Here is a 23696-nt window from a genome sequence, read left to right as displayed (position 1 = left end):
TGACAATCGAGGAGTTATTCACTGAAATTTTCACTGAAAGTGAAAAATTCGAAATTTTTGTAAAAGTATCAGGGGAACATGACAATCGAGGAGCTATTCAGTTTTTAACCAATATTTCGATTTATTAGCCAGTTACAAAAGAAAAAATTGGAATTATTTAAAAAAAAAAAAGAATGGCTGCGGGATCGAACCCTGGACGTCGGCGTGCTAGCCGAGCACGTTACCGTTAGGATAACGCATTATTACAATAAATTAATTTCATTAGGAGTATATATTTTGCAAGAATATCGTTTTAAAAAATTGTTAATTTGTCAATTTCACTGAATATCTTTTCGATTTTCAAAAATTCAGTTTTTAAACGATCTTTCGATTGATTAGCCATTTAAAAAAGATAAAAATGGAATTATTTAGAAAAAAAAAAATGAATGACGGCGGGATTGAACCCTGGCCGTCGGCGTGGTAGGCAAGCACGCTGCTAATTAAACAACGCGCTCATTATGAAAATATAATTTCATTAGTAGTATATCTTCAACATATTGAATATTTTTTCCATTTGAAATTCCACAAGATGTGACTTCCCCATACCGCAAAAAATAAAATTCACCCCGTCGGCTTGATGGACACCCCAGCATTATGTGTTGCACCCTCCCTCTCTGGGGGTGCAATACTACGATGCCGCTGGGATCACTTAAACCCCCAGAACGGAGCCTCTAGTTCAGTCAATCATCTTTGATCATGATAGAGAGGTTAGTAGCTCGATGGAAATTATTCTAGAGGTCAAAACCCCACGAGACAGTGGGAGCAAAAAAAAATAATATAAACAATTCCATGGGACAAGGCGAAATGGTCTTTTTTGTTTGGACGTTTAGTGTTACTGTCGCACAAATAATTAACGGAAATATCGACCAAACAACTGCTAAACAAATTACCCATGTAGGAAGGAAGTTTAGGGCTGTTTATGGTTGAATTGGTTTTACTGTCAGTCGTCATTTGTCCTGCAGACGAGGAAGAAACTGAATTATTCAAGAGAAGAATTTGAAATGGTAGGAATCATTTTTGTTACGAATAAATTTATCAATCACCCATTCCTACCATCGATTATATTTGAGATTATCTTCATAAATCCAGTGGACAATTTTCTGTTTTGTATAACTCTTTAGTTATTCAATTGAAAAATTATTTATAGGCTACAGCTTTGAAGAAACAGATAGCTTCTCGGAAAAAGGGGCCTCAGAGAGTGGAACTCACTGAAGAGCAAAGATCAGACATCAAAGAAGCATTTGATCTCTTCGATCCTGATGGTACAGGAAAAATACCAACGAAGGAGTTGAAGGTCGTCCTGCGAGCTCTTGGATTCGAGCCGAAAAAGGAGGAGCTGAAGAAATTGGTGGCCGAGGCAGATCCCGACGCAATCGGCAAGCTCTCCTTCGAGGAGTTCCTCAACATAATGACGTTAAAAATGGGTGAGAAGGATACGAAGGAGGAGATTCTCCGGGCATTCAGGCTCTTCGACGACGACGACACTGGCAAAATAACTTTTAAGAATTTAAAACGCGTTGCTAAAGAATTGGGAGAGAATCTCACCGATGAGGAACTCCAGGAGATGATCGACGAGGCAGACAGAGATGGGGATGGGGAAATATCCCAGGAGGAGTTCATGAGAATAATGAGGAAAACTTGCACCTTTTGATCGCATCATTTGAGTCATTAAGAATAGTTTATAAATTGAGAATCAATAATAATTCCTAACTCAATGGACTGGTTTTGTGTTTTTGTGTCTCTAATTAATCAGTATTTTTTGTAATTACGTGTGTCTATTATTTATGAAAATATATTTTTTGAGGGATATAAACATGACTTGATAACTCATTCCATTCTTTCAGTGGCATTTAATTATCTTAGAGATCCACTCGTAATTTATATTTTCGTTAAAAAATATTTATAACTCTGCATATAATTACATTATTACAATGATGATGAAATGATTTTATTGATGATTTTGTGCCCGCCAATAAATTATTCCTCCTTGTGGTCCCTCGTATAACTGAATTTGTGGAAGGCTCTCGAAACGTGGAAAAAAGATATTTATTATTTCTACGTCTTGTTATTTCGGAGATATTGCTGTGGTGATTAGACTTTTGAAATTCTCTGATCGACTTCTGGCTCTTGCGATACTCCTCGAGAGGAGTTCTGAACTGATTGGAACACCACCTGATCGTTAATTCAAGGAAATATTAATCTCAATCATTCAAATAGAGACTTGCTGATTATTTAATGAATTTTTGCTGGCTTTACCTGGCTTGTGCATGTAACAGATTTCACCATTATTCATAACCACTGTAAATCTCGCGAGAGCTTGACTCTCTTCCTCATCTGTTGGATCAGCCAGCAATAGATTTCTTGGATAAAAGAAAAAGGAATTAAAAATGAATAATTATACCAATAAATTAGCATGACTCACTCTTCGAAGACTGCAAACGTTGTGGCAGTGAAAATCCCTTTGAGAGGCACAGGACTCCGGTTATTCGGATTGACTCTGGTCGACTGGGACTCTGGATTATGCAGAACCTCTGGTAAAGTCACTGGGAAAAAAATATAAACAGAACATACAGTAATCGAAATGAATGATCAATGGGAAAAGAGAAATTTTTTCTCAAATAAATTGTTGAATGTGAATTGAAAGTCTTACAAGAAGATAGGGCTGCCATGAGAGCCCCTAGACATGCATCAATGATTGATCCATCAGAATCAATGCACTCGAGATCGCAGTAGAGCACCCAGGCCAGTTTATCCTTGCAAATGCACAAATCCCTGAGGTCGATGACTTGAGAATTCCAGAGGATATTATCAACAATTTTTGTTGTCACCTGTGCTTGATCACCTGGAGGCCCTGGACGAAATTTCGACGAGCAAAGGGGACTCAATCCAACATTTGGGATTAAATACCCAGAGTCTGGGGCTTCGGGTTTGGGAGTAGCCAATTCCTGTGAGGATCGCGATATCTCTAAATGCAGAATTTGTAATATTATTGCAGGAAGAAAATACTTACAGCCTTGATTCCACAAACGACTGTGGTATTTCCAATTTTAAATACAGCAGAGCTATCGGCCTGAGTGATTGAAGAGACGTTGACGCTGACGGGTCGAAAACCAAGAAATTCTCGACCATCGGGTCTTATCTGTTGTGTCTGGAATTGATTAGATGATAATAAGCGAGATGGCAGAGAATGCCTATATTTTGCATTTTAAAATGAGTTGGTAATGAAATGCGATAATTTTAAGCATTTCACAATAATTTAAGATTCGCCTTCACTATCGCTCTATTATTACAAAAATTAACATGAGTAATTTCTCTTTTAATTTCAGAAAATTCTGCCTATTCATTCTACTTCATGTCAATCTGATTTATTATTATAAATAAAAAATGTCTCACCAAATGATCTCTGAGGTACTTGACCGGATAAATAGTTCTGAAATTCCATAAAACAATTCAAATATTTGAAATTTATACTTAAAAAATTGTCAGAGTGTGATTATAGGTCTACATACTTGTAAACAGATGCCATCACGAAATGTCAATGTGAAAATATCAGATAATATCTCTTGATTTGTAATAATGAATCAGAAAAAGTGAGGAGAACTCTTCAGAAGAGTTATGATTCGTAGGTTACGTTGTCCAGTGTTATGTTGACGCCATGTGTCGATGCAAGAAATTACCGGGGGTAATAATTGCTTGTTAAAATAAACAGAAATGACTTATCTCAATTTAAAACTCAAATTTTCTGACAACGCAGACTCTTTTTCCCATTTATTAACTGTGCGAAATATTTTTAAAAAATACTCATCGAGGTAAAATAAATCTACTTGCCAGATAGCCACAGATTTCCATGGAAATTTTCATTGTTACAATCTCCAGGACAACAATGCCAGTCTATACTAATTACTCAATAAATCAATAAACAATTTTTCATCGCGAAAAGTAAAGTAAAGTTGCTACTCACTGAAGACCATTTAAATGAACATTCTATAAAAATAAGAGTTGGAATGAATTACCTTAAGCCACTAGAATATTCATAATTACAATTATTCGGGGATTATTTACAAAAAATTGATTGAACATAAATAAATACGATAAAAAATGTCCAATGTGACGTACGACGAGCTATGGAGAGACGCTCAATGTTCTCTAGACGAGATAATCCAGGCAGATTCAAATCTGCAGAACTCAAAGCCCCAGAAGGATCGAAAAAAAATTCACCGAAATGTTTCTGAGCTGTACATCCGGTACATCGTGATCTGCAATAAATTGGAGCAATGCTATGACCAAGTGATTCAACCCCAAAAACGATCTCTGATGCGAAAATTACTGGATGGTACTCTGGGTCGAATACTTGAGCTCAAACACGAACTCGTGGAGGTCGATCTGTCAGAATACAATTACTGCGATGACGTCCTCATGAAATATGGAATTTTACCCCAGGAGGCTGAGCTCAAGATACCCACATACATCAGACGCGAGAGAATCACTGAAATACTGGAGAGAAGAAAATTTATCAGTGACGTATTGCGCAATGTTGGGGCACTTGATGAAATTATTCAACCCAAGACGTTGACTGAGCTGGAGGCAATACGACTCATTCAGACACATGAACGTGCACGTCAAGGTCGTGTCAGGTAAACACCAATCTGCGTACGCACACTAATAAAAACCTTATGATTATTTCATTTAATTTTTTATCGTAATTGATTTTAATGATGAACTTGGGTAGAGGATTCTCCAATTTTTTACTTCCCCAGAAGCTGATGGGATATGATTCCTCTTGTCATTCGTCCTCTCGTGCAATAGCTGTCACTGGGCAAATTAATTTTCAAGATTTTAGTTTAGAGATCATTTTAATTGATTAGACTGACAGAAAATTAGGGTAAATTAGGGCCATTGTGGAAATTTTAATTTCAATTTAGTGGTCATTTTTTATTGGAACTCTTATTAAATTATTTATAAAAGAAATCAGAATCTCTACCCGGAATAACTCGGAAAAAACCATAAGACCGTTTTTCAACTTCAGGAATCGTCGAAAAAATAAATGTCAATATCAGAAGGGGTCAGGGTCCGGGAACCTAATAATATGTAATGTCTCGACAAGGTTTGAGGAAAAAAACTCATACAGAAGTGAGCAAACATCTTCAATTTAGAATAATAATTCCGCAGAAATTATTCATACATTCCCCGCTCATGGAAATACTTCGTGTCTTTGAATCCTAGATTTCAATTTATGAAGGAAATTCGAGAGATGAAGGAAAGATCGACTATCAAATCTGACGTAGAGCCGAGTGATCCAGTGAAGGAAATAACAGCGACAATGAAAATCCAGAAGGTATGGAGAGGCTACATAACTCGTCAGAGGATGAGAAAACGGAGGATCGAGGAGATGTTGTTGATTGGAATGGTCCAACCGAGTCAAGTAGTCTCTGAGAATTTTCGTCAGGCTGAAAGGATAAGAAATCATCGGTACGAAAAACAGACGGAGTACCAGGATATTTACGATAAAATGCTGGTAGACACCAGAGAATTCGTGAAGAACGAGAAGAGCGCAATTATGGAGGAAACTATGAGAATTGAACTCAGAAGTTGGATAAATGAATATTTCCAGCAAACGGGTAAAATACCCGAGCTACCGTCAGCTGAGAGCGGAGGTTCCAGAATGATCCTGAGTCGTCAGGTGAATTTATTCAATAAATTCAATAAATAAAATAACTAATGTATGATTTGTGCGGTCGTTCGGCGATAGATATGTCCTCTTTAGAATAAAACTATGAGAAAAGCCGATAATAGGAATGAATATACAATTTTCGTACCTCTAAAAACGTTGTTACGTCACGTTTTATTTTCTTCGCGTCACGCTTGACCTTGGAAACATGAAATTAAAATAATGTGTAGATATTGCATACGATACGAATATTTACATATTTAATGACGAGAAAAATAATGATAATAATAAATCAGGGAACGGAGAGTTCGCTGAGCAAGTCGAAGGAGTCGTCTTCCTCGAAAGAATCGAAGAAATCGAAAAAGTCGAAGGCAAAGAAAGAGAGCGACACCGAGAAGTCCGAGGACGACGAGTCCGATCCAGGAATAAAGCCAGTACCCTCGAATTTTCTTCCAGAATTGATTCAAGCGAATCTGGAGTATCAGGACATTTGGAGAGGAAAGGACGAGTCAGGGAATCCTTGGCAATTACCCTACAGCGAAATCGTTCTTGCTGAAAAAACTCGAGAAGTCGAGGAGGAAGTGAGAGCTGGTGTGGACAACATCATCAGAGGTGAGAAATCAAATAATCTTCACGTTCGTTATTCACACTTATTCAATAATTCTTGTGCTCAGACGATATAGAGGCACTTCAAGCTGCTTTGGATCGAGATAAGGGCCACAAGGGGAAACGAGCTAAGAAAGCCCAGAAACGTGTCCGCAGAAGTGGAAAGAAAAGCAAGAGAAAAAAGGAAAAGGACTTGACTCCTGACCGAACCACTGAGTCATTATTTGAGGAGTTACTTACCAATGGAATTATCAAGCATGTCCCTGAGATCTATCTGAATTCTTTCAAGGGAGAAAAATCCTACGCCAATTTCGAACTCTGGGATAAGGGGAGGGACAATCTACCCACAATCGGTGTGTCTCATTTTAAAAATCTATCGACTGTTCCTTGAGACTTATTGAGGATTTATATTGCGATGGCAGTGCACTCGAATTATTTCTCTTTGCTAATTAATTAATTAAATCCGGAATTTCAACAATTTCCAGGTGAAATAAGACAGCTGGTATCAGAGTACTGTATTCTTCCCCTGGCAACAGAGAACATACGCCTTTTATCGCCGCTCGTACGATCAGTGCTTATAGCAGGGCCAAATGCCAGTGGTAAAAAAATGCTTGTGCACTCAGTGTGCACCGAACTGGGGGCAACACTCTTTGATATTACACCAGCCAATATTGCTGGTAAATATCCAGGAAAATCGGGGCTAATTATGCTATTACATTTAATCTCTAAGGTACTAAAAAATCAATAAATAGATAAATTGCAGTCATCAATTGATAAATTATTGACAGACGATTAAAAGACTATTTTTGCCCTATCCCAATAGAATGAACTCTCGGACGAATTCCGCGTTAATCGTTTCAGCTCTTGGCTAGTGAATATTTGAAAGTAAACAATGACTATAAAAAATTAAATCTCCTGCAGGTATCCCGACTGCTTCAGCCATCAATAATATTCATGGATGGCGCCGAGAAGCCATTCGTGAAAAAAGTCGCCAAGACGGATAAAACCGATCCTAAGAGACTGAAAAAAGATTTACCAAAGCTCGTAAAAAGTTTTACTAATGAAGATCGCGTTATTGTAATTGGCACATCCAGCTCGCCCTGGGATGGTGATCAGAAGTTGCTTTATCAGACGTACGACAAAGTTATTTACATACCCCGACCCGATTATGGCACCATGTCAATGCTATGGAAGGATTTGCTTTACAAAGTAAGATACTACTGTAAAAAAAAAGGATTTATTTATCAACTGTACTGGGGAATTGATAAAGAAAATTATGAAAAAAACTCGTAATCACTGGTGAAATAAAAAGATTGTCCAGAGGCCATGGCCATGCAGTCACGCATTTCCATGTGGATGGCAGTGGAAAATGTAATACATTGATATCCACCTTTTTTTACAGTACGCAGGAATCAGCAGACAATTCGATACGTCAGCAATGACCAAGATCTGCGATGGATTTACTCTCGGTCGTGTTATTCAATCTATTAGCGAGGTGATATGGGTGAAAATGTGGATGATTTTCGTTTTTTAATCATTCGATTCATCGCCAAGCTGGTATAATGGCTGATCGCCATTCATGTATTTTTCTGTTTACATAGGTGATGACGACGAAGAGGATGGTGCAGCTCAGAGTTCAGCCTTTGACACATGCCGAGCTGGTGAATGCATTGAGCGCTAGGGATCCAGTCTACAAGGAAGAAGAAGAGGCTTTTTTAGGTATTAATATTCATGGTATCAATTGCAATCGTGATTGATGGTAATTCATACTCGTGGATATTTCGTTTCAGCGTGGTTCTCCAAAACTCCCACTTGTAGAAAAAAACAGAAAGCGATCGAGCTGGAACTCCAGAAAATGGAGGAGGCCAATGAGAAGCAGAAGAAAAAGGGGAAGAAATAGCATCTGCTGCTGTTCAGAGGATTTCACAATTTTTTTGTAATATCTCTTCTATCCATCAATATTTTTGTTAATTAATCAGTCGAATAGTCAATTAGTTAATGTTTCTCTTGAGTGCAAATTTGAAGAAAAATGACAAATGAACTAATATTAATAGAAAATCTATTTTGAAATGTCGGAATTCAAGTCCCTGGGAATGTTTAGGCTCACACATGGACACGTTACAGGCATCAACTGATAGAATACATCAGACGCGTCAACACCTCGACACAAAGAATTCACTCAAACGAGAAGAGAAAAGGCGAAGATGATATGATATTTCCGTTCATCAAAAGTATAATCACTATATGTAGATATCACCGGCAATGGGAGTGATCCAGAATTGAATTGTAATCATTAAATGATTCATTCAATCATCAGTTCGAGAAAGTCATCGAGAGAAAAGTTGAGAAAATAATTCCAAACGTAATCATTCATTTCTAATTTCTAACCGTAAAAAATAAATTTGATTAAGAAATAAATAAATATATCGAAATATAATCGAACCAATTTCTTCTAATTCGCCGTCGATTTACGCCGAAAACTGGAGATAGAGTCCAAGAAATTGTCTACAATATTTACAAATAGAGGAGAGAAACAACTCCCAATCAAAACACCGTGCAAGAAAATCCTTTTCTCGCTTCGAAATTCACCCTCGCAATTACAAGAAGTGAACGACACCCTCGACAGGTATTCCATCGTAACCAGTGAAAATCCGTATCGATCGTCCCATCGTGTCCCGATGACACAACAGACCGATTCCATTGGCCTGCAATAAATATCCACAATGCATGTTCGACCCTGCGAAAAACTGCAAAATGATATTCAACAATAAAAAAAAAAACAGGCGATAACATAAATTTTATCATTCCTTTTTTGAACTGATCACATTGGAATCACGCGGAAGGTTATCTCAGTCAAATTAAATTGACAGGAAGACTGCACTGATGATCTCGATGATCAGGCTGATGATCAGGGTGACGATCAGAATGATGCTCAAGATGACGATCAGGATGACGATCAGGATGATGATCAGGATGATTTAGAACAAATATTTCAGTTGGAGTTTGGCGCGGGTTATTAATCCACCGGGCGGCTACATTTGTCAGCTGGGGGAAGGAGAGGAGTGCGCCTGCGCTCCACCCGGGACCATCTCCGATTGGTCAATACCACATGGTCTGATGTCAGACCACGGGGACCGTCCAATTCAATAATAACGAGACCCTCGCACTCTTGGACGCCAGTTAGTCCTTAGCGACGCGCCCATGCTGTTTGTCCGTTGTTACGGACATTTACAAAGAATTTAAAAAAATAGTTCAAACATAACATAGTGAGGAGAATTAATTAACTCGTTGTCCACTGTTTGTGAATTTTCAACGGCCCAACCCTGGGAACTCTCCTCGAAAGCCGAGAATCATTTCAGGATTACATCCACGTGATAGGTATCGTTAATTAGACAAATTACCAATTAATTATCACCTCTTTAATTGAATATCATTTGATAATTTTCTTAGAAATGGAGTTTAACCATTCTCTGTCACAACTCTCATTTTATAACGGTCTTCACTCTGCCAGTGTTTATACAGGAATCTAGAAATTCTTATTCAAGCAGTGAGAGGTTTGTTTTTGGATTTGTTCCTGTATTGGAAATTTTTAGGTGGAATGTGCTGGATTTAATGCCTTTCATGCCGGCTATTGTATTTATTGACGGTTTGTTGATTGCTGGTGGTCACGTCTTGTGTGAGGAGAGATTTTAACAATATAATATCGAGGATTGGAACTGATTTGGGCCTTGGGAAATTGTTCTTTTATTCTACTCAGATCAGATGGGAATTTATATTGAATGTCGTTTGGTATACGTTTTTATTTTCTAGGTGTAGCGTGAGCAAAATTATCGCCACGTGTAGAATTGTTTAATGTATCTCGAATGATTGCCTAATAGAAAAACGTATCACCAATCATTATTATCGCATCACTGAATCATCCGATTCACGGAAACGTGAATGTATTTTGAGTCTGGAGTGGATGATAGGAAGGGGTAAAAGACACGCGGATATCACGCGTTAAATTGTGGGCTGATCGTGCGTAGTTTCTTACTACTGATCTCGAATTGCCAATCACCGGTTTTTTAAACGTGTAGTTATTGTTATTTTATTAACTCCTGACTTTCATGTAATTACTGGGATTTTTATGATTCTGTTGAATGGAATTCCAGGGTATTACCTGGCTAACCTCAATCTGGAGATATTTTCTTGGAACTCTTAAAAACTGAGAGAGTAATGAACATGAATTTTGGGTATATACTAATGATTATTATCCGAAAATTTATGAAGAAAAATCGACTGTTTTATGGGAGAAAGCAAGTTGTTGTTAAATTTTTTAAGAATCTAGTTTTGTCGTTATGAACTCCTTTGGACTCACGTTTCTGACATCTTATCATTACCCTGTAATAACTGCAGATATTTGATAATTAATAGTCGTAAGCAGAAATTTAAGAGGTGATGGGAAAATTCATGGGCGAGGGACACTTTCTTGATAATGAAAATTTATTGGGAAGAAGTAAAGAATAATATGAACCCGCATCCGAATGGCTGTCAATTATTTGAATCAATGAATCCCTTTTTTAAAAAAATTAAGTTACTTCAATTATTTCGCTGAATTCATCCGAGAAACTTATACTTTTCGTTCTGATGATTTTCAAATAATTCTGAGGCTCCAAGAATATTTTAAACAAAAATACTCTCGGTGTCATTGCATCTCATTAAAGGACAAGCCACTCAAGAATCAGTTGTTTCTCGTTAAAGAGAAAATTTGGAAGTGATTTGAGAATGATTCATTCTAAAGTTATGAGTTTCGGGAAAATGGCGGATGCTTCTAGACCTCAAGGGATTAACTGCAAAATGATTTTGCGAAAATTGAATTACTTGTGCCAGACACGATCTGAATTAAAAAATTTTTGAATTTTATATTAGACCAAGTAATAGATGGGAATGTTTTATTATTCGAATGCATGATTAAAATAATTAAAACGGGTATACAGGAATCAATGGATTATTCAGAGATATGTGGAGTTGTTAAGTTAGGATTCGGACTAGATTGAGACCTTGAAGAGCTTTAAATCTATAAACAGAGAAATGCGGATGTTCTCCGAATCAATGACAACACAGGAAAATTAATATTCTCGACGGATTCCCAATAAAAATAAACGGGTTTGCAGGAAATAAGAATCGAAATGTGTGACGAGAAGGCGATTACCATGAATTAACACGTGAAATATATTATGTATATTATGTATTCATTGGATATTATATTTCCGACCTCAAGTCCGAGGTATTACAGGATCGGATTTGAATCGAGTAACACGAGTCGATCTGAAAAACGCGACGAATGTCCAATTACCATAGTCCATCCACTTGGTTGAACAACAAAAAGCCAATGGATAAAAAAGAATTTTAATATTGAAGAGTCAATTGACGCATGAGTAAATTACATGTCCTTAATTTTTCTTCACATTTTTTTTCTCGTCGACTAGATTTTCTATTTCCTCAATCGAATCCATCTTGAAGAAAATGGCAAATTATGAGTAAAAAAGGGGGTACACTGCAATGATACATGACATGTTGCATTATGGTTGCACTAGTATGATAATTCGAAGGAAGTCAATTTCGCATGCGCTATCGAATAACTGCTCAGCTGTTCGTTGAACTTGACCTTGTGATCAGACAACTTCCTACGATATAATAATTGGGTCAGTATCTGGGGTAATTAATGGCCGTGATTTATGTGCACAGGAATAAATTGATTGAGTTATCATTGTGTCAAGTTTGAGGTGAATTAAGATCTCATTATTCCAGGGGAAATGATTTTTTACAGAGTGAAATTTGTTTGACGACAAATCTCCCATTTTATTCGATATTTCCTCCATTTTTTTATCATGATTTTTTCAGTATCTATTTGCACTAACTCGATTCTATATGTCGTAAAGCGAATGTTAATGGGTGTACATGTCGATAAAAGTGAACATTTAAATCTGTGAAGAGAATTTACGATCTATTGATAGCGCCAGCTAAAATTCCGCCTTCTCACGAATTTAATAGGATAATTAAATTACCTTTTCATTTATTCCAATTATATTCCAAACGCCACGATTTTGCCGTTTCACCTAATCGTTAATTATCATAACAATTATCAGAAGCAATTATTGTTTTTACGCATTTAAAAAATTCATCGCTTGACCATTGAAATAAATTCGCTGAGTAATCGTCATCCGGACTAACTGATAACATTCACAAGCTCATTTATCCGTTTAAATAAAAAATTCTCGAATATTAAAAAAAAAGTTATTTTTTCTGAACAGAAAAAGTCGCAGTCGAAAAAATGGTGACTTGCAATCCGATGATGTCAGCAATTTTTATTGCTTACACCATTGAACCCCTGGGAAACCGTAGATGAGCCCAAGGTGACGAGATTCGATCAATGAGAATTCCTTCCGGAAATTTTGATACAATATGTCAGATTATCGCAAGTCTTGAAATTCGAGGAGATAAGCGTAATGAATAATGTGAATGACGCAATGACTGATAAACTATCATAATTTTTTTCACTTGCGAGCACGATCGTTCAAGTTCAGGAGCAATAACGTTCTCTGGTGTTGCGATCATACGATTCGCTCATTATTATTATTTTTATTCTTATCAGCCGGGGATATCGAATTGTCGTTGCCGGTATGTCACAACGATGAGCGTTTTTCGTGGTTCATTTTTATCCCTACTACTATGATAAATTAATTTTGATAGAACCCTCAAGATATCGATCGAAATCCACTTGTCTTATCGGTTTTCCCAATTTTCATGAAATCCTGATTCTATCACTGTACTATGATTATTATTATTTGAAGCTTTGGGTTATGAATGATTTTTTTTAATCATCTATTCTAATTTATTTTGTTATGTAAAAAAATAATGGTAACATTGCAATAAAATACAATAAATTACAAAAAAATAAAAACCCCGTTTTTGCACCTTTCACGTCTCAATACAAAAAAGTCTGAATGTCATTTGAGTGTCATTTTAGCTGATCGGAGCCTCAAAAAAAGTAGATGCGAACAGCTATTGGAATATTCCGAGTAAAAGAAATACTCGATCAACCCATATCTCCATTATATTACAATATTAACGAGATAGAATAAATTAATAGTACAAACAGTGTCTTCCATCACGCACACCAACGACGTAAAAAAAAAAGACATTGTACTTTTCCAATAACACGTTTTTCTTTTGATTTCAGCTTCTTGTCCACGAAGCTACCTCGTCCGATAAGTCTGAAAGAATTGAGAAATATTTTTCCTCGAATCGTAGAGAACAATGCCAGCTCGTTTCGAAGCTATGAACAATCCACCTGTTCGTGAGCCATCAGCAATGCCAAACGGAGTGATACTGACATCCGACGATGACATCGTTATTAGTGGAATATCTGGTCGTCTACCCGAGTCAGATAATATCGAGGAATTCAAGCGTAATCTCCTTGAGGGTATCGACATGGTGACCGACGATGAGCGTCGCTATCCGAGAAATCTCTACGGATTACCAGCGCGGAATGGAAAAATCAAGGATCTTTCGTCGTTCGATGCACAGCACTTTGGCGTCCATCCGAAACAAGCGGAAGTGATGGATCCACAGCTGCGAATTCTCCTTGAAATAACTCACGAGGCTATAATAGATGCTGGTATCAACCCAACTGAAGTGCGAGGATCCAAGACAGGTGTTTTCGTTGCTGTATCAGACTCAGAGAGTGCTGAGTACTGGTCAGCTGATCCAGACAAAATCAATGGCTATTCCCTGATCGGATGCTGTCGTGCCATGTTCGCCAATAGAATCTCATTCGCGTATGATTTCACTGGTCCATCATTCTCTGTTGACACTGCCTGCTCATCATCGATGTACGCATTGACACAGGCTGTTTTGGCAATGCGTAATGGCCATTGTGATGCTGCTATCGTCGCTGGTGTCAATCTCATTCTAAATCCAAAGTCATCACTCCAGTTTGATCGTCTCAGTATGCTGTCTAAGGATGGCAGTTGCAAGGCATTCGATGCATCGTGCAATGGATACGTGAGGTCTGAGACAGTTGCTGTTGTTTATCTACAGAAGGCCCGTGATGCACGACGTGTTTATGCCACTGTTGTTCATGCCAAGACAAATGTCGATGGGAACAAGGTGATGGGTATTACATATCCCTCTGGAGAAATGCAGAATAAACTGATGCACGAGGTTTATGCTGAATCTGGTGTTGATCCAAGTGATGTTGTTTATGTTGAGGCACATGGTACTGGTACCAAAGTCGGTGATCCACAGGAGATCAAAGGTATTGCTGAAATTTTCTGCAAGAACAGGACAAGTCCCCTTCTCGTTGGTTCGGTTAAATCCAATATGGGGCATGCCGAGTGCAGCAGTGGTGTTGCATCTCTTGCTAAAGTTGTCATTGCTATGGAGGCTGGTATTATACCGGGTAATCTTCATTTCAGAGATCCAAATCCGGATTTAACAGCTCTATTTGATGGTAGTATCAGTGTTGTTGATAAGAATACATTCTGGAATGGTGGACTCGTTGGTATTAATTCGTTTGGCTTTGGTGGTGCCAATGCTCACATCATTCTCAGGAGCAATCCCAAGCCAAAAGCACTGCCTGTTCTCAATGTTCCCATTCCAAAGATCATTGGTGTATCAGCGAGAACACCGGAGGGTATCAATCTATTTTTAGATAAGGCTCAGGAGCACGCCAAGGATGATGAATTCATTTCGCTGATTCACGATCTTCACCATTCCAGTATACTGGGGCATTCTCATCGAGGTTTTCAGATAATGGGTAGTGATAATTATCGCGAGGTGAAAGAGATAACAGTTGCTGCAAAGAAACCAATTTGGTTTGTTTTCTCGGGGATGGGAAGTCAGTGGCCTGGAATGGGAAAGGAGCTATTCTCCATTGAAGTATTCCAGACGAGTTTGAGGAGGTGTGCGGAGGCACTGAAACCCGTTGGTATCGATTTACTTGATATTATCATGAATGGAACCGAGAAGACCTTCGAGAATGTTATGTACAGTTTCATTTCTATCGCTGCTATCCAAGTGGCACTCGTCGATGTTCTTGCTATGCTGGGAATTAATCCTGATGGTATTGTCGGCCACTCAGTTGGAGAACTTGGATGTGCTTATGCTGATGGGACATTTACACCTGAACAGACGGTTCTTGCTGCTTACTGGAGAGGCAAGAGTATAGTTGATAGTAAATTGCCACCTGGTGCGATGGCTGCTGTTGGTCTTAGCTGGTCAGAAGCTGCGAAAAAGTGCCCACCAGATATATCACCAGCGTGCAATAACTCAGCGGACTCTGTCACTGTATCAGGACCAGTTGACTCTATCCATAAATTCGTGGAGCAGTTAAAGAAGGAGGATATATTCGCCAGAACTGTCAACAGCTCTGGGGTTGCTTTTCATAGCAAGTACATTGCCTCGGTGGGACCATTCCTAAGGACTAGCCTCGAAAAATTGATCACCAATCCCAAACCGAGATCCTCCAGGTGGATTTCATCGTCCATGCCGGAATCAGCCTGGAACACGCCTCTTGCTCAGCTCAGTTCAGCTGCTTATCATGTTAATAATTTACTGTCACCAGTGTTATTCCAAGAGGCATTGAAACACATGCCCAATGATGCAATTGCCATTGAAATAGCACCGCACTGTCTTCTTCAGGCCATCCTGAGGAGATCTGTGCCAACAGTAACAACTGTTGGTCTTCATAAGAAGGATCATGGCAACAATCTTGAATTTTTGTTGATGAATTTGGGAAAAATCTACAATGCTGGGGGTCAGCCAAATTTCAGCAAACTCTATCCACCTGTGAGTTATCCTGTTGGCAGAGGTACACCAATGATGAATTCAATTGTTGGGTGGGATCATTCACAATCTTGGACGGTTGCTAGTTTTGTTGGTAAGGCTGGGGGTGCAGGCGAAGCTGTCATTCAGATTGATATCTCTAAAGAAGAACACGCTTTTTACGGCGGACACAATATCGATGGACGAATTCTATTCCCAGCTACTGGATACTTGACTCTAGCTTGGAAAACATACGCCAAGATTCATGGACTTGATTTCGAGAAAACTCCCATTATTCTGGAGAATGTTCAGTTTCATCGAGCTACGATAATGCCAAAGGAGGGAGTTGTCAAATTCCTCGTGAATATTTTTGCTGGCACTGGGGAATTCGAGATCTGCGAGGGTGGATCATCGGCAGTCACTGGCATAATCAGATTGCCAGAAAATATTGAGAGGGAGCAGTTGAATCTGTCACCACCACCCGGCAAAGACGAGACCAATCTGCTGAAGTTGACGTCTAAGGATATCTACAAGGATCTCAGACTACGTGGATACGATTACACTGGCATTTTCCAGGGGCTCAAGAGCTCTGATAATCATGGAATCAAGGGTGAGCTTACGTGGGTTAATAACTGGGTGTCATTCATGGATACCATGCTGCAGTTTACCATTTTGGGTAAGGATACGACTCAACTGTGTCTTCCAACGAGACTCCAGTACGCCGCAATCAATCCACAGGCACATCTGGAAATGGCTGACAAACTTGGTGAGAATGAAAATTTCGATGTTTACTCGTACCCTGAAATTGGTGTTATTAAGTCCGGGGGAATTGAATTGAGGGGAATGAAGGCATCTATAGCACCAAGAAGACAGCAATCTCAGGCATCGCCCAAACTTGAGCGTTACACTTTCGTTCCATACGACAATACCCAAGTACTTGTTGAGGACCCCACCAAGTCACGTCTCCATGCATTGACAGTTCTTCTTCAAATCGCTAATGAGAATCTCGGGATTCTGAAGATAAAGGCAACTGAAGTGACTGGCGAGCGAAGTGTGGAGTCCCTTTTGGCTCCAACGATCATAGATATTCTTCAGTCAGAGCCGTCTCTCAGTGTGGAAATTCAACTTGCAACCGCCACACCAGATACGTATTCATCAGTGCTGGATCAGTGGCGAATGAAGACAACAAACAAGGATGTCTCGAGTTCACCAGTTGGTCATGATCTTCATATGGTAGTTGCAGCTGATGTTTTGAGCAGTGGTGACTCAGCAGCACTTCAGAATCTCGCGGCATCTGTCAAATCAGGGGGCTTTGTCCTCCTTGAGGAGACAGGTGTAATTCAGAAGTCATACCTGAAGAAAGCAGGCCTGAAATTCACAGCGATGCAAGTGATACCTGGTAAGCAGTACCTATTGCTGAAGAAGAAACAGGAGACGAAGGCTGCAATTATCATTCAGATAACTGAGAAGAATTTCTCATGGTTGGAGGGTTTGAAGGCTGCTGTCAAGCAAGCAGCTACTGGTCAACAAGTTCTACTTGTTTCCCAGGGGGAGGAGACTCTCGGTCTGATCGGTCTTATGACTTGCATCAGGAGGGAAGAGGGTGGTGAGAATTGTCGTTATGTATTCATTCAGGATAAGAATGCACCAAAATTCTCGTTGAATAATTCATTCTACTCTGAGCAATTGGACAGGGAACTCATGGCCAATGTTCTCAAGGGGAATCAGTGGGGAAGCTATCGACATCTTCGTCTTGATCAGCAGGCTGATGCCTCGTCACTCCACGTTGAACATGCATATGTAAATTCTCTCGTTCGGGGTGATCTCAGTAGTTTGAGGTGGATCGAGGGACCTCTCAGTTACTATCAACCAGAGAAATATCCAGGTGCTGAATTATGCAGTGTTTATTTTGCTCCCCTCAATTTCCGTGACGTCATGTTGGCAACTGGTAAACTACCACCGGATGCGTTGCCTGGAGATTTGGCTGGACAGGATTGCATTCTCGGTCTTGAATTTGCTGGGAGAAATAGCAAGGGTAAGCGAGTGATGGGAATGGTGGCAGCGCGTGGAATGGCCACTACTGTTCTAGCTGATCCTGGATTTATGTGGGAAGTACCGGAGAAGTGGAGCCTCGAGGAGGCCGCAACAATTCCTGTTTGCTACGCAACGAGTTATTATGCTCTCGTTGTTCGTGGAAATCTCAGACCTGGACAGAGCGTCCTTATTCATGCTGGTACTGGTGGTGTTGGACAAGCTAGTATTGCCATCTGTCTTCACGCTGGGTGCAAAGTTTTTACCACTTGCGGATCGAAGGACAAACGAGACTTCTTGAAGAAGACGTTCCCACAGTTGACAGACAACAATATTGGAAACTCCAGGGACACCAGCTTCGAACAGTTGATTCTTCGTGAGACCAATGGGCGTGGTGTTGATTTGGTCCTAAATTCACTGGCTGAGGAGAAACTCCAGGCATCTGTCAGGTGTCTAGCTGAGGGTGGACGCTTTTTGGAAATTGGTAAATTTGATTTGAGCAAAAATTCAGCACTTGGAATGTCAATTTTCCTCAAGAACACGAGTTTCCATGGAATTCTTCTTGATGCACTCTTCGGGGATGATTGTCCGGAAAAAAAAGAAGTTGTTAAACTTGTTTCTGATGGAATCAAGAGTGGAGCGGTTAGGCCCCTACCATCGAGAGTCTTCTCAGAGCAACAGATTGAGGAGGGATTCAGATTCATGGCGAGTGGAAAACACATTGGAAAAGTCGTACTCAAGATAAGAGACGAGGAGTCACGAGGTGTAACCAAACCAAGTCCCAAGACAGTGAAAGCCATCCCCAGGACTTACATGAATCCCGACAAGAGTTACATTCTCGTTGGTGGTCTCGGTGGTTTTGGACTGGAATTGGCAAACTGGATGATTACACGAGGTGCCAAACACATAATTCTTACGTCAAGATCAGGTGTGAGAACTGGTTATCAATCGGTATCGATTCGTCGTTGGAGAAAGCTGGGTGCTAACATCGTAATCTCAACGTCTGATGCCACAGATCCGAAGGGTGCTGAACAGCTGATATCCCAGTCTGCGAAAATAGCACCAGTCGGTGGAATATTTAATCTGGCAGCTGTTCTGAATGACGCCCTCCTAGAGAATCTCGATGAAGGCCAATATATTGCGACAGCTAAACCAAAAATCGATGGAACCAAGAATTTGGATGCAGCATCAAGAAAAATGTGTCCATCATTGGACTACTTCGTTGTTTTCTCGAGTGTATCCTGTGGTAGGGGTAATGGTGGCCAGACAAATTATGGCCTGGCTAATTCAGCAATGGAGAGAATTGTCGAGCAGAGGCAGGCTAATGGGCTACCCGGATTGGCTATTCAGTGGGGTGCCATTGGAGATGTTGGACTTGTGGCAGATACAATGGGTGACAATGACACTGAGATTGGAGGTACCATGCCACAGAGAATGTTCAGTTGTCTCGCAACAATGGATATTTTCCTCCAGCAGCCCCACTCTGTTCTCTCCAGCATCGTTTTACCCGACAAAAATAGACCTGGTGATACTGATAATCAAATTGGTCTCCTCCAGGCTGTTGGAAATATTCTCGGCATCAAGGACCCGAGTACCGTCAATGTTAAGAACAGTCTAGCCGATTTGGGAATGGATTCACTCATGGGAACAGAAATAAAACAGATACTCGAGCGTAACTACGATATCGTCCTGAGTGGTACTGAGATTCGTAATTTGACATTTGAAAAATTAAATGATTACGCCAAATCTGCTACCGATGATATACGCGTCAGTTCAATAACACCACGTGGAACCCCATCGCCTGGCGCCAGAACTCCCGGATCACCAGAGGACGGTCCTAGTGAACAACTCCTCTACCAAATAAGTGGATCAGAAATAATTCCGAAAGAGCCCGTTATTAAAATGCAAACGAAATCTGCAACTGGCAAACCGATATTCTTCATTCATGCTATCGAAGGAGTTGTCAGCACCATGAATTTGATAGCCAGTGAGGTTGAGAAGCCAGGCTATGGTCTCCAGTGTCATGCCAATGCTCCCTTGACATCTATATCAGATTTGGCTAGACATTACCTCAAGGAAGTGAAAAAAATCCAGCCACAGGGCCCTTACACCATCTTCGGATACTCTTTTGGTGCCTGTGTGGCATTTGAAATGGGACTCCAGCTTGAAAAAACCAATGACGCTGTACAGCTCAAATTGCTCGATGGGTCTCCAGATTACGTTAAGATGCATGCACGCATAATTGGAAAACAAACCAGTCAAACTGACGCTGAATTTACCGCTGATGCCTGCCGAAAAGTTCTCGCCTTCTTCGTCAGGCAGTTCAATAATGAGATATCATTTATCAATGTCTACACGATACTCAAAGGGATCGATGATTACCGTCAGATGATGGATAAAATGGTCGATCTCATTGGACCTATCAAGTATGAATCTGATGACCTCAAAGCTGCTGGCATGATGTTCTATTACAAAGTTCTAGCTGCCAATGAATACAAACCAGCCAGTAAGTTCAATGGACCTGTCACACTCATCAAGTCAACGGATAACTTTGCAGCTCTTGGCCAGGATTACAATCTATCCGAGGTATTTACATTTCTGTTAATTCAATTTTCATGATTTTTTACCATTTATTGTTATTATTTATACAATTTGTTTGTCTTTCTCTATTCCAGTACTGCGTTCAGGCTATCAATATTGAAGAGTTATCTGGAAATCACAGGACTATTCTCGCTGGCGAGAATGCCAAGATCATTGCTGAAATTCTGAATGTTTAATTCGGATAACTAAATGATTTAAAAAACAGTGAGGCACTTCCTGCATGGCACATTCCTCCATTCAAGTTTTATTGTCGATTTTTTTCATTTGTCTCTCGTGATATTTTTTCTTCTTGTATATACGCGAACGGAAAACTTAATGAAGAATTTTTCTATTTTTCATTCACGCAAATTGTCTCGTAAATTGAGGGGAGTGAGTAGATAGGAATAGATAATGGAATTAATACGAATATAATTTTTGTGCACAAGAAAGTTAGGAAATAAGAGACCGTAGATTTTTAAAGTATTTTCTCATTTAGTAACAGGTGAAATACTCACCAATTTCCGTGGAGTTTAATAAATACTTTTATAGAGAACGTTTATTTTTTGAATTGATTGAAATATTTTGCTACACGAACATTCGTTAATGTGCAACAATTATGGATAGATTTTGTTGTCTTATCGCGAGGGCATGAGTTTTAAATCAGGAATATTCAGGATTTGACAGATCGAGTTATTGATTAATAATGAACAAATCGGTTGAGATACCAAAAATATTTATACGGTTTTTGAATGAGAGCTTGGTGGACAGAGCTCGCATTTTTAAGTTGTATGAATAGGTACCCAGTGTAGATAAATAAATAAAAAATGCAATTAACATATTTATTTCTTATTGATTATTTGAGGAAGGAAGCCAATTCGATCATTGAATAAACCAAATTTGATTTTTTTCCTCTTCTGCTCCGTCTACGGTTTTCATACGCATTCCACATTATCATTTTATTATTGTAAATGATGTGTACTTCAACTGAGTAAATTAATGTGCATAGGTACGTAATTAATATGCACTGCATACCCGGTAAGTGGAATTAAAACAAAAAAACAAGACTTGGAATTATCAATATATTATGGCTAATCTAATACTGTAAGGTTGTATTGAAAGTAATAAAAATTATTCTAAATGACATTGTTTTTATTTATTTTCTATTATCGTTTGGACAATAAATATATTGGTTTTAATAATTATGAGGTGAAATTTCTTATAATTTCTGTACCCTCCTAAAATCTGACAACATTAAAAAAAAAACAGGAGAATGGAGGAGGTATCTTGTAAAATGGAAAAAGACAAAATTCGAAAAAAACATTCAATGTTTCACGCGTTCAGATCTTCCACAAATAAAAATAGAATAAAACAGAAACATAATTAGATCAAATGGAATGACTATTTGTACCTCTGGAATTTAGAATGCAATTATTGGATGGTAATACTGAGGTTTCGTCTCGAGCACCTTATGCTGCCAGTAATACTAATTAAATCGACTGGAGGAATGACTTCAGGGGTTTTTAACGGATTTTCCAAAGGTAGGATCTGATATTGCAGCTTCGCTGTTGCAGGTGAATGCCACTGTTAGGGCATATCTTGTACCAGAAGTCACTCGTTCCACTGCGTGGAGATTTTCAGAGCCCGATGTGAACATCAGAAGTCGTCCTGAAGACAAGAATTTCATTCCAATTCTGTAAAAATTAATTTATAATTGAAATTAAGAGTATTTGTTCTTATCTCACCCTTCCGTGGCTCCACAGTGGAGTTCACATTATTCTTGTCGATAAAAATAAATCGACCACCTTGGAAGTCCCTCTCGTAATCATTCAAGTACAGGAGAGATGTGTAATGGAAGTGTTCGTAAGATACCTGAAAATAATCAGTGATTAATAATTGATGAAGAGAATAATACGATAATCGTTTTTTATTAAAGATTCTTTTTACTCTGTCAACGTGAGGCAGCCAGTATTCATCGTGGATTGTCTTAGCAGACACATTAGTCATTCTCGAGAAAAACGTGGGTTTAGTGAGATAAATCTTTCCAACATCAACCCCAAAGTGATGAGCAATTGCGTGATGGATTTTCGTTTTTACAACTCTGAAATAATAATAAGGAAAAAATAATTTCCAATTTGATAATTATGAAAATTACACCTGCCCAAAGATGAGAGATAAGAACAAATCTCACTTATAGATAGCAAAATCTGGTGGATTGAATATTCTACTGGCCTCCTCGAGTGAAAATATATTAATGAAATGAGCTCCCTTGCTCAGGGCTCCACTATGAAGATCCAGAATACTAGCTCCACCAGCAGATCCTCCCAGATTCATCCCATTGACAGCAATTTTTAACAGAACATCGGTTTCACTCGTGGATACTAATTTATCAGTGACAATTCTCCCACATTTTTCAGGCACACATTCGGGGAATTTATCGAGATCCTCCTTGTAATCCTGCGGGCAGTCGAAATTTTGCGTTCGACTGAGCAAAACCTCTCGCTGACGAGCAAGTGACACTTCTTTGCTCTGGGTGCTGTTGTACCAGACGATGAGCAAGACACCGAGGATCAAAATACTCCGGGACCAGACTTTTTGATAAGGAAATCTCGGTATTGGGCCGTATTTCCTGTTATTCACAATGGAATAAAAATCCAACCAAAATCATTACTCAATGTATTGCAATGAAACATGGAAATGTCAAAATTTCCATTTCCAGTTCAACCCATAAACAAAAAAACTCACGGTTCCACTCGATCAGTTTGTTCATTTTTCTCACTGATTTTCTCTTCAGTCTCCCTCTTCTCGTGTCTCTGTCTAATTTTCTTCTTTTCCTGGGACATTATCGATGTATTTAACCACTAAATTATGTGAGAAATCGATGATTATTTGCATTAATGACAGACTTCGGTTGATGCCGGGTAAACAGAAACTAAAACAGAACGGCTACTCCCATTTGTCAAAAAAA

The 23696-nt window shown here is 39.1% G+C and overlaps 5 protein-coding genes across 6 annotated transcripts; 3 read left to right on the top strand and 2 right to left on the bottom strand.

The window, feature by feature from the left end:
* The first annotated feature begins 721 nt into the window (after positions 1-721).
* On the top strand, positions 722-1758 carry LOC105271488 (caltractin). The gene is made up of 2 exons (XM_011313063.1): positions 722-1043; positions 1187-1758. Exons 1-2 carry the CDS (start codon positions 1041-1043, stop codon positions 1688-1690), a joined length of 507 nt encoding a protein of 168 aa, XP_011311365.1. The 5' UTR covers positions 722-1040; the 3' UTR covers positions 1691-1758.
* A 116-nt stretch (positions 1759-1874) lies between these two features.
* LOC105271489 (exosome complex component RRP43-like) lies at positions 1875-3658 on the bottom strand. Its single transcript, XM_011313064.1, has 7 exons — positions 3549-3658; positions 3433-3469; positions 3050-3187; positions 2690-2984; positions 2462-2582; positions 2296-2399; positions 1875-2211 (listed from the first exon to the last, which is right to left on the bottom strand). The coding sequence occupies exons 1-7, from the start codon at positions 3563-3565 to the stop codon at positions 2105-2107; spliced, it is 819 nt and encodes a 272-aa protein (XP_011311366.1). The 5' UTR covers positions 3566-3658; the 3' UTR covers positions 1875-2104.
* A 140-nt stretch (positions 3659-3798) lies between these two features.
* LOC105271490 (IQ and AAA domain-containing protein 1) lies at positions 3799-8695 on the top strand. Of its 2 annotated transcripts, none has more exons than XM_011313067.1 (10): positions 3799-4673; positions 5263-5719; positions 6004-6319; positions 6382-6666; positions 6799-7043; positions 7235-7522; positions 7716-7808; positions 7915-8032; positions 8104-8249; positions 8438-8695. In XM_011313067.1, the coding sequence occupies exons 1-9, from the start codon at positions 4138-4140 to the stop codon at positions 8211-8213; spliced, it is 2448 nt and encodes an 815-aa protein (XP_011311369.1). In that variant the 5' UTR covers positions 3799-4137; the 3' UTR covers positions 8214-8249; positions 8438-8695. The 2 variants fall into 2 exon arrangements, with proteins under 2 accessions (XP_011311369.1, XP_011311368.1); XM_011313066.1 differs by having other exon boundaries at positions 8415-8695.
* A 777-nt stretch (positions 8696-9472) lies between these two features.
* On the top strand, positions 9473-21872 carry FASN1 (Fatty acid synthase 1). Its single transcript, XM_011313060.1, has 3 exons — positions 9473-9691; positions 13536-20737; positions 20827-21872. The coding sequence occupies exons 2-3, from the start codon at positions 13613-13615 to the stop codon at positions 20926-20928; spliced, it is 7227 nt and encodes a 2408-aa protein (XP_011311362.1). The 5' UTR covers positions 9473-9691; positions 13536-13612; the 3' UTR covers positions 20929-21872.
* LOC105271485 (2-oxoglutarate and iron-dependent oxygenase domain-containing protein 3) lies at positions 21453-23661 on the bottom strand. The gene is made up of 5 exons (XM_011313061.1): positions 23474-23661; positions 22920-23357; positions 22676-22829; positions 22474-22600; positions 21453-22396 (listed from the first exon to the last, which is right to left on the bottom strand). Exons 1-5 carry the CDS (start codon positions 23569-23571, stop codon positions 22242-22244), a joined length of 972 nt encoding a protein of 323 aa, XP_011311363.1. The 5' UTR covers positions 23572-23661; the 3' UTR covers positions 21453-22241.
* Positions 23662-23696: the final 35 nt, after the last annotated feature.

The sequence above is a fragment of the Fopius arisanus genome, unplaced genomic scaffold (genome assembly GCF_000806365.1).
Source record: "Fopius arisanus strain USDA-PBARC FA_bdor unplaced genomic scaffold, ASM80636v1 scaffold00111, whole genome shotgun sequence".
NCBI classification, from domain to species: domain Eukaryota; kingdom Metazoa; phylum Arthropoda; class Insecta; order Hymenoptera; family Braconidae; genus Fopius; species Fopius arisanus.
This window is presented reverse-complemented; position numbering and strand designations above follow the sequence as displayed.

What these genes read in the sequence shown, in the direction of transcription:
- LOC105271490 (XM_011313067.1), top strand. Translation starts at nt 4,138, where the DNA reads ATGTCCAATGTGACGTACGACGAGCTATGGAGAGACGCTCAATGTTCT. An exon ending in GAATGATCCTGAGTCGTCAG is followed by an intron (nt 5,720 to 6,003) that starts GTGAATTTATTC and finishes ATAATAAATCAG; the next exon opens with GGAACGGAGAGTTCGCTGAG. An exon ending in GGACAATCTACCCACAATCG is followed by an intron (nt 6,667 to 6,798) that starts GTGTGTCTCATT and finishes AACAATTTCCAG; the next exon opens with GTGAAATAAGACAGCTGGTA.
- LOC105271485 (XM_011313061.1), bottom strand. Translation starts at nt 23,571, where the DNA reads ATGTCCCAGGAAAAGAAGAAAATTAGACAGAGACACGAGAAGAGGGAG. An exon ending in GGCTGCCTCACGTTGACAGA is followed by an intron (nt 22,601 to 22,675) that starts GTAAAAAGAATC and finishes GATTATTTTCAG; the next exon opens with GTATCTTACGAACACTTCCA. An exon ending in CACTGTGGAGCCACGGAAGG is followed by an intron (nt 22,397 to 22,473) that starts GTGAGATAAGAA and finishes TCTTGTCTTCAG; the next exon opens with GACGACTTCTGATGTTCACA.
- LOC105271489 (XM_011313064.1), bottom strand. An exon ending in ACGTTTGCAGTCTTCGAAGA is followed by an intron (nt 2,400 to 2,461) that starts GTGAGTCATGCT and finishes CTTTTATCCAAG; the next exon opens with AAATCTATTGCTGGCTGATC. An exon ending in CTGTTACATGCACAAGCCAG is followed by an intron (nt 2,212 to 2,295) that starts GTAAAGCCAGCA and finishes ATTAACGATCAG; the next exon opens with GTGGTGTTCCAATCAGTTCA.
- FASN1 (XM_011313060.1), top strand. Translation starts at nt 13,613, where the DNA reads ATGCCAGCTCGTTTCGAAGCTATGAACAATCCACCTGTTCGTGAGCCA. An exon ending in AGGATTACAATCTATCCGAG is followed by an intron (nt 20,738 to 20,826) that starts GTATTTACATTT and finishes TCTCTATTCCAG; the next exon opens with TACTGCGTTCAGGCTATCAA.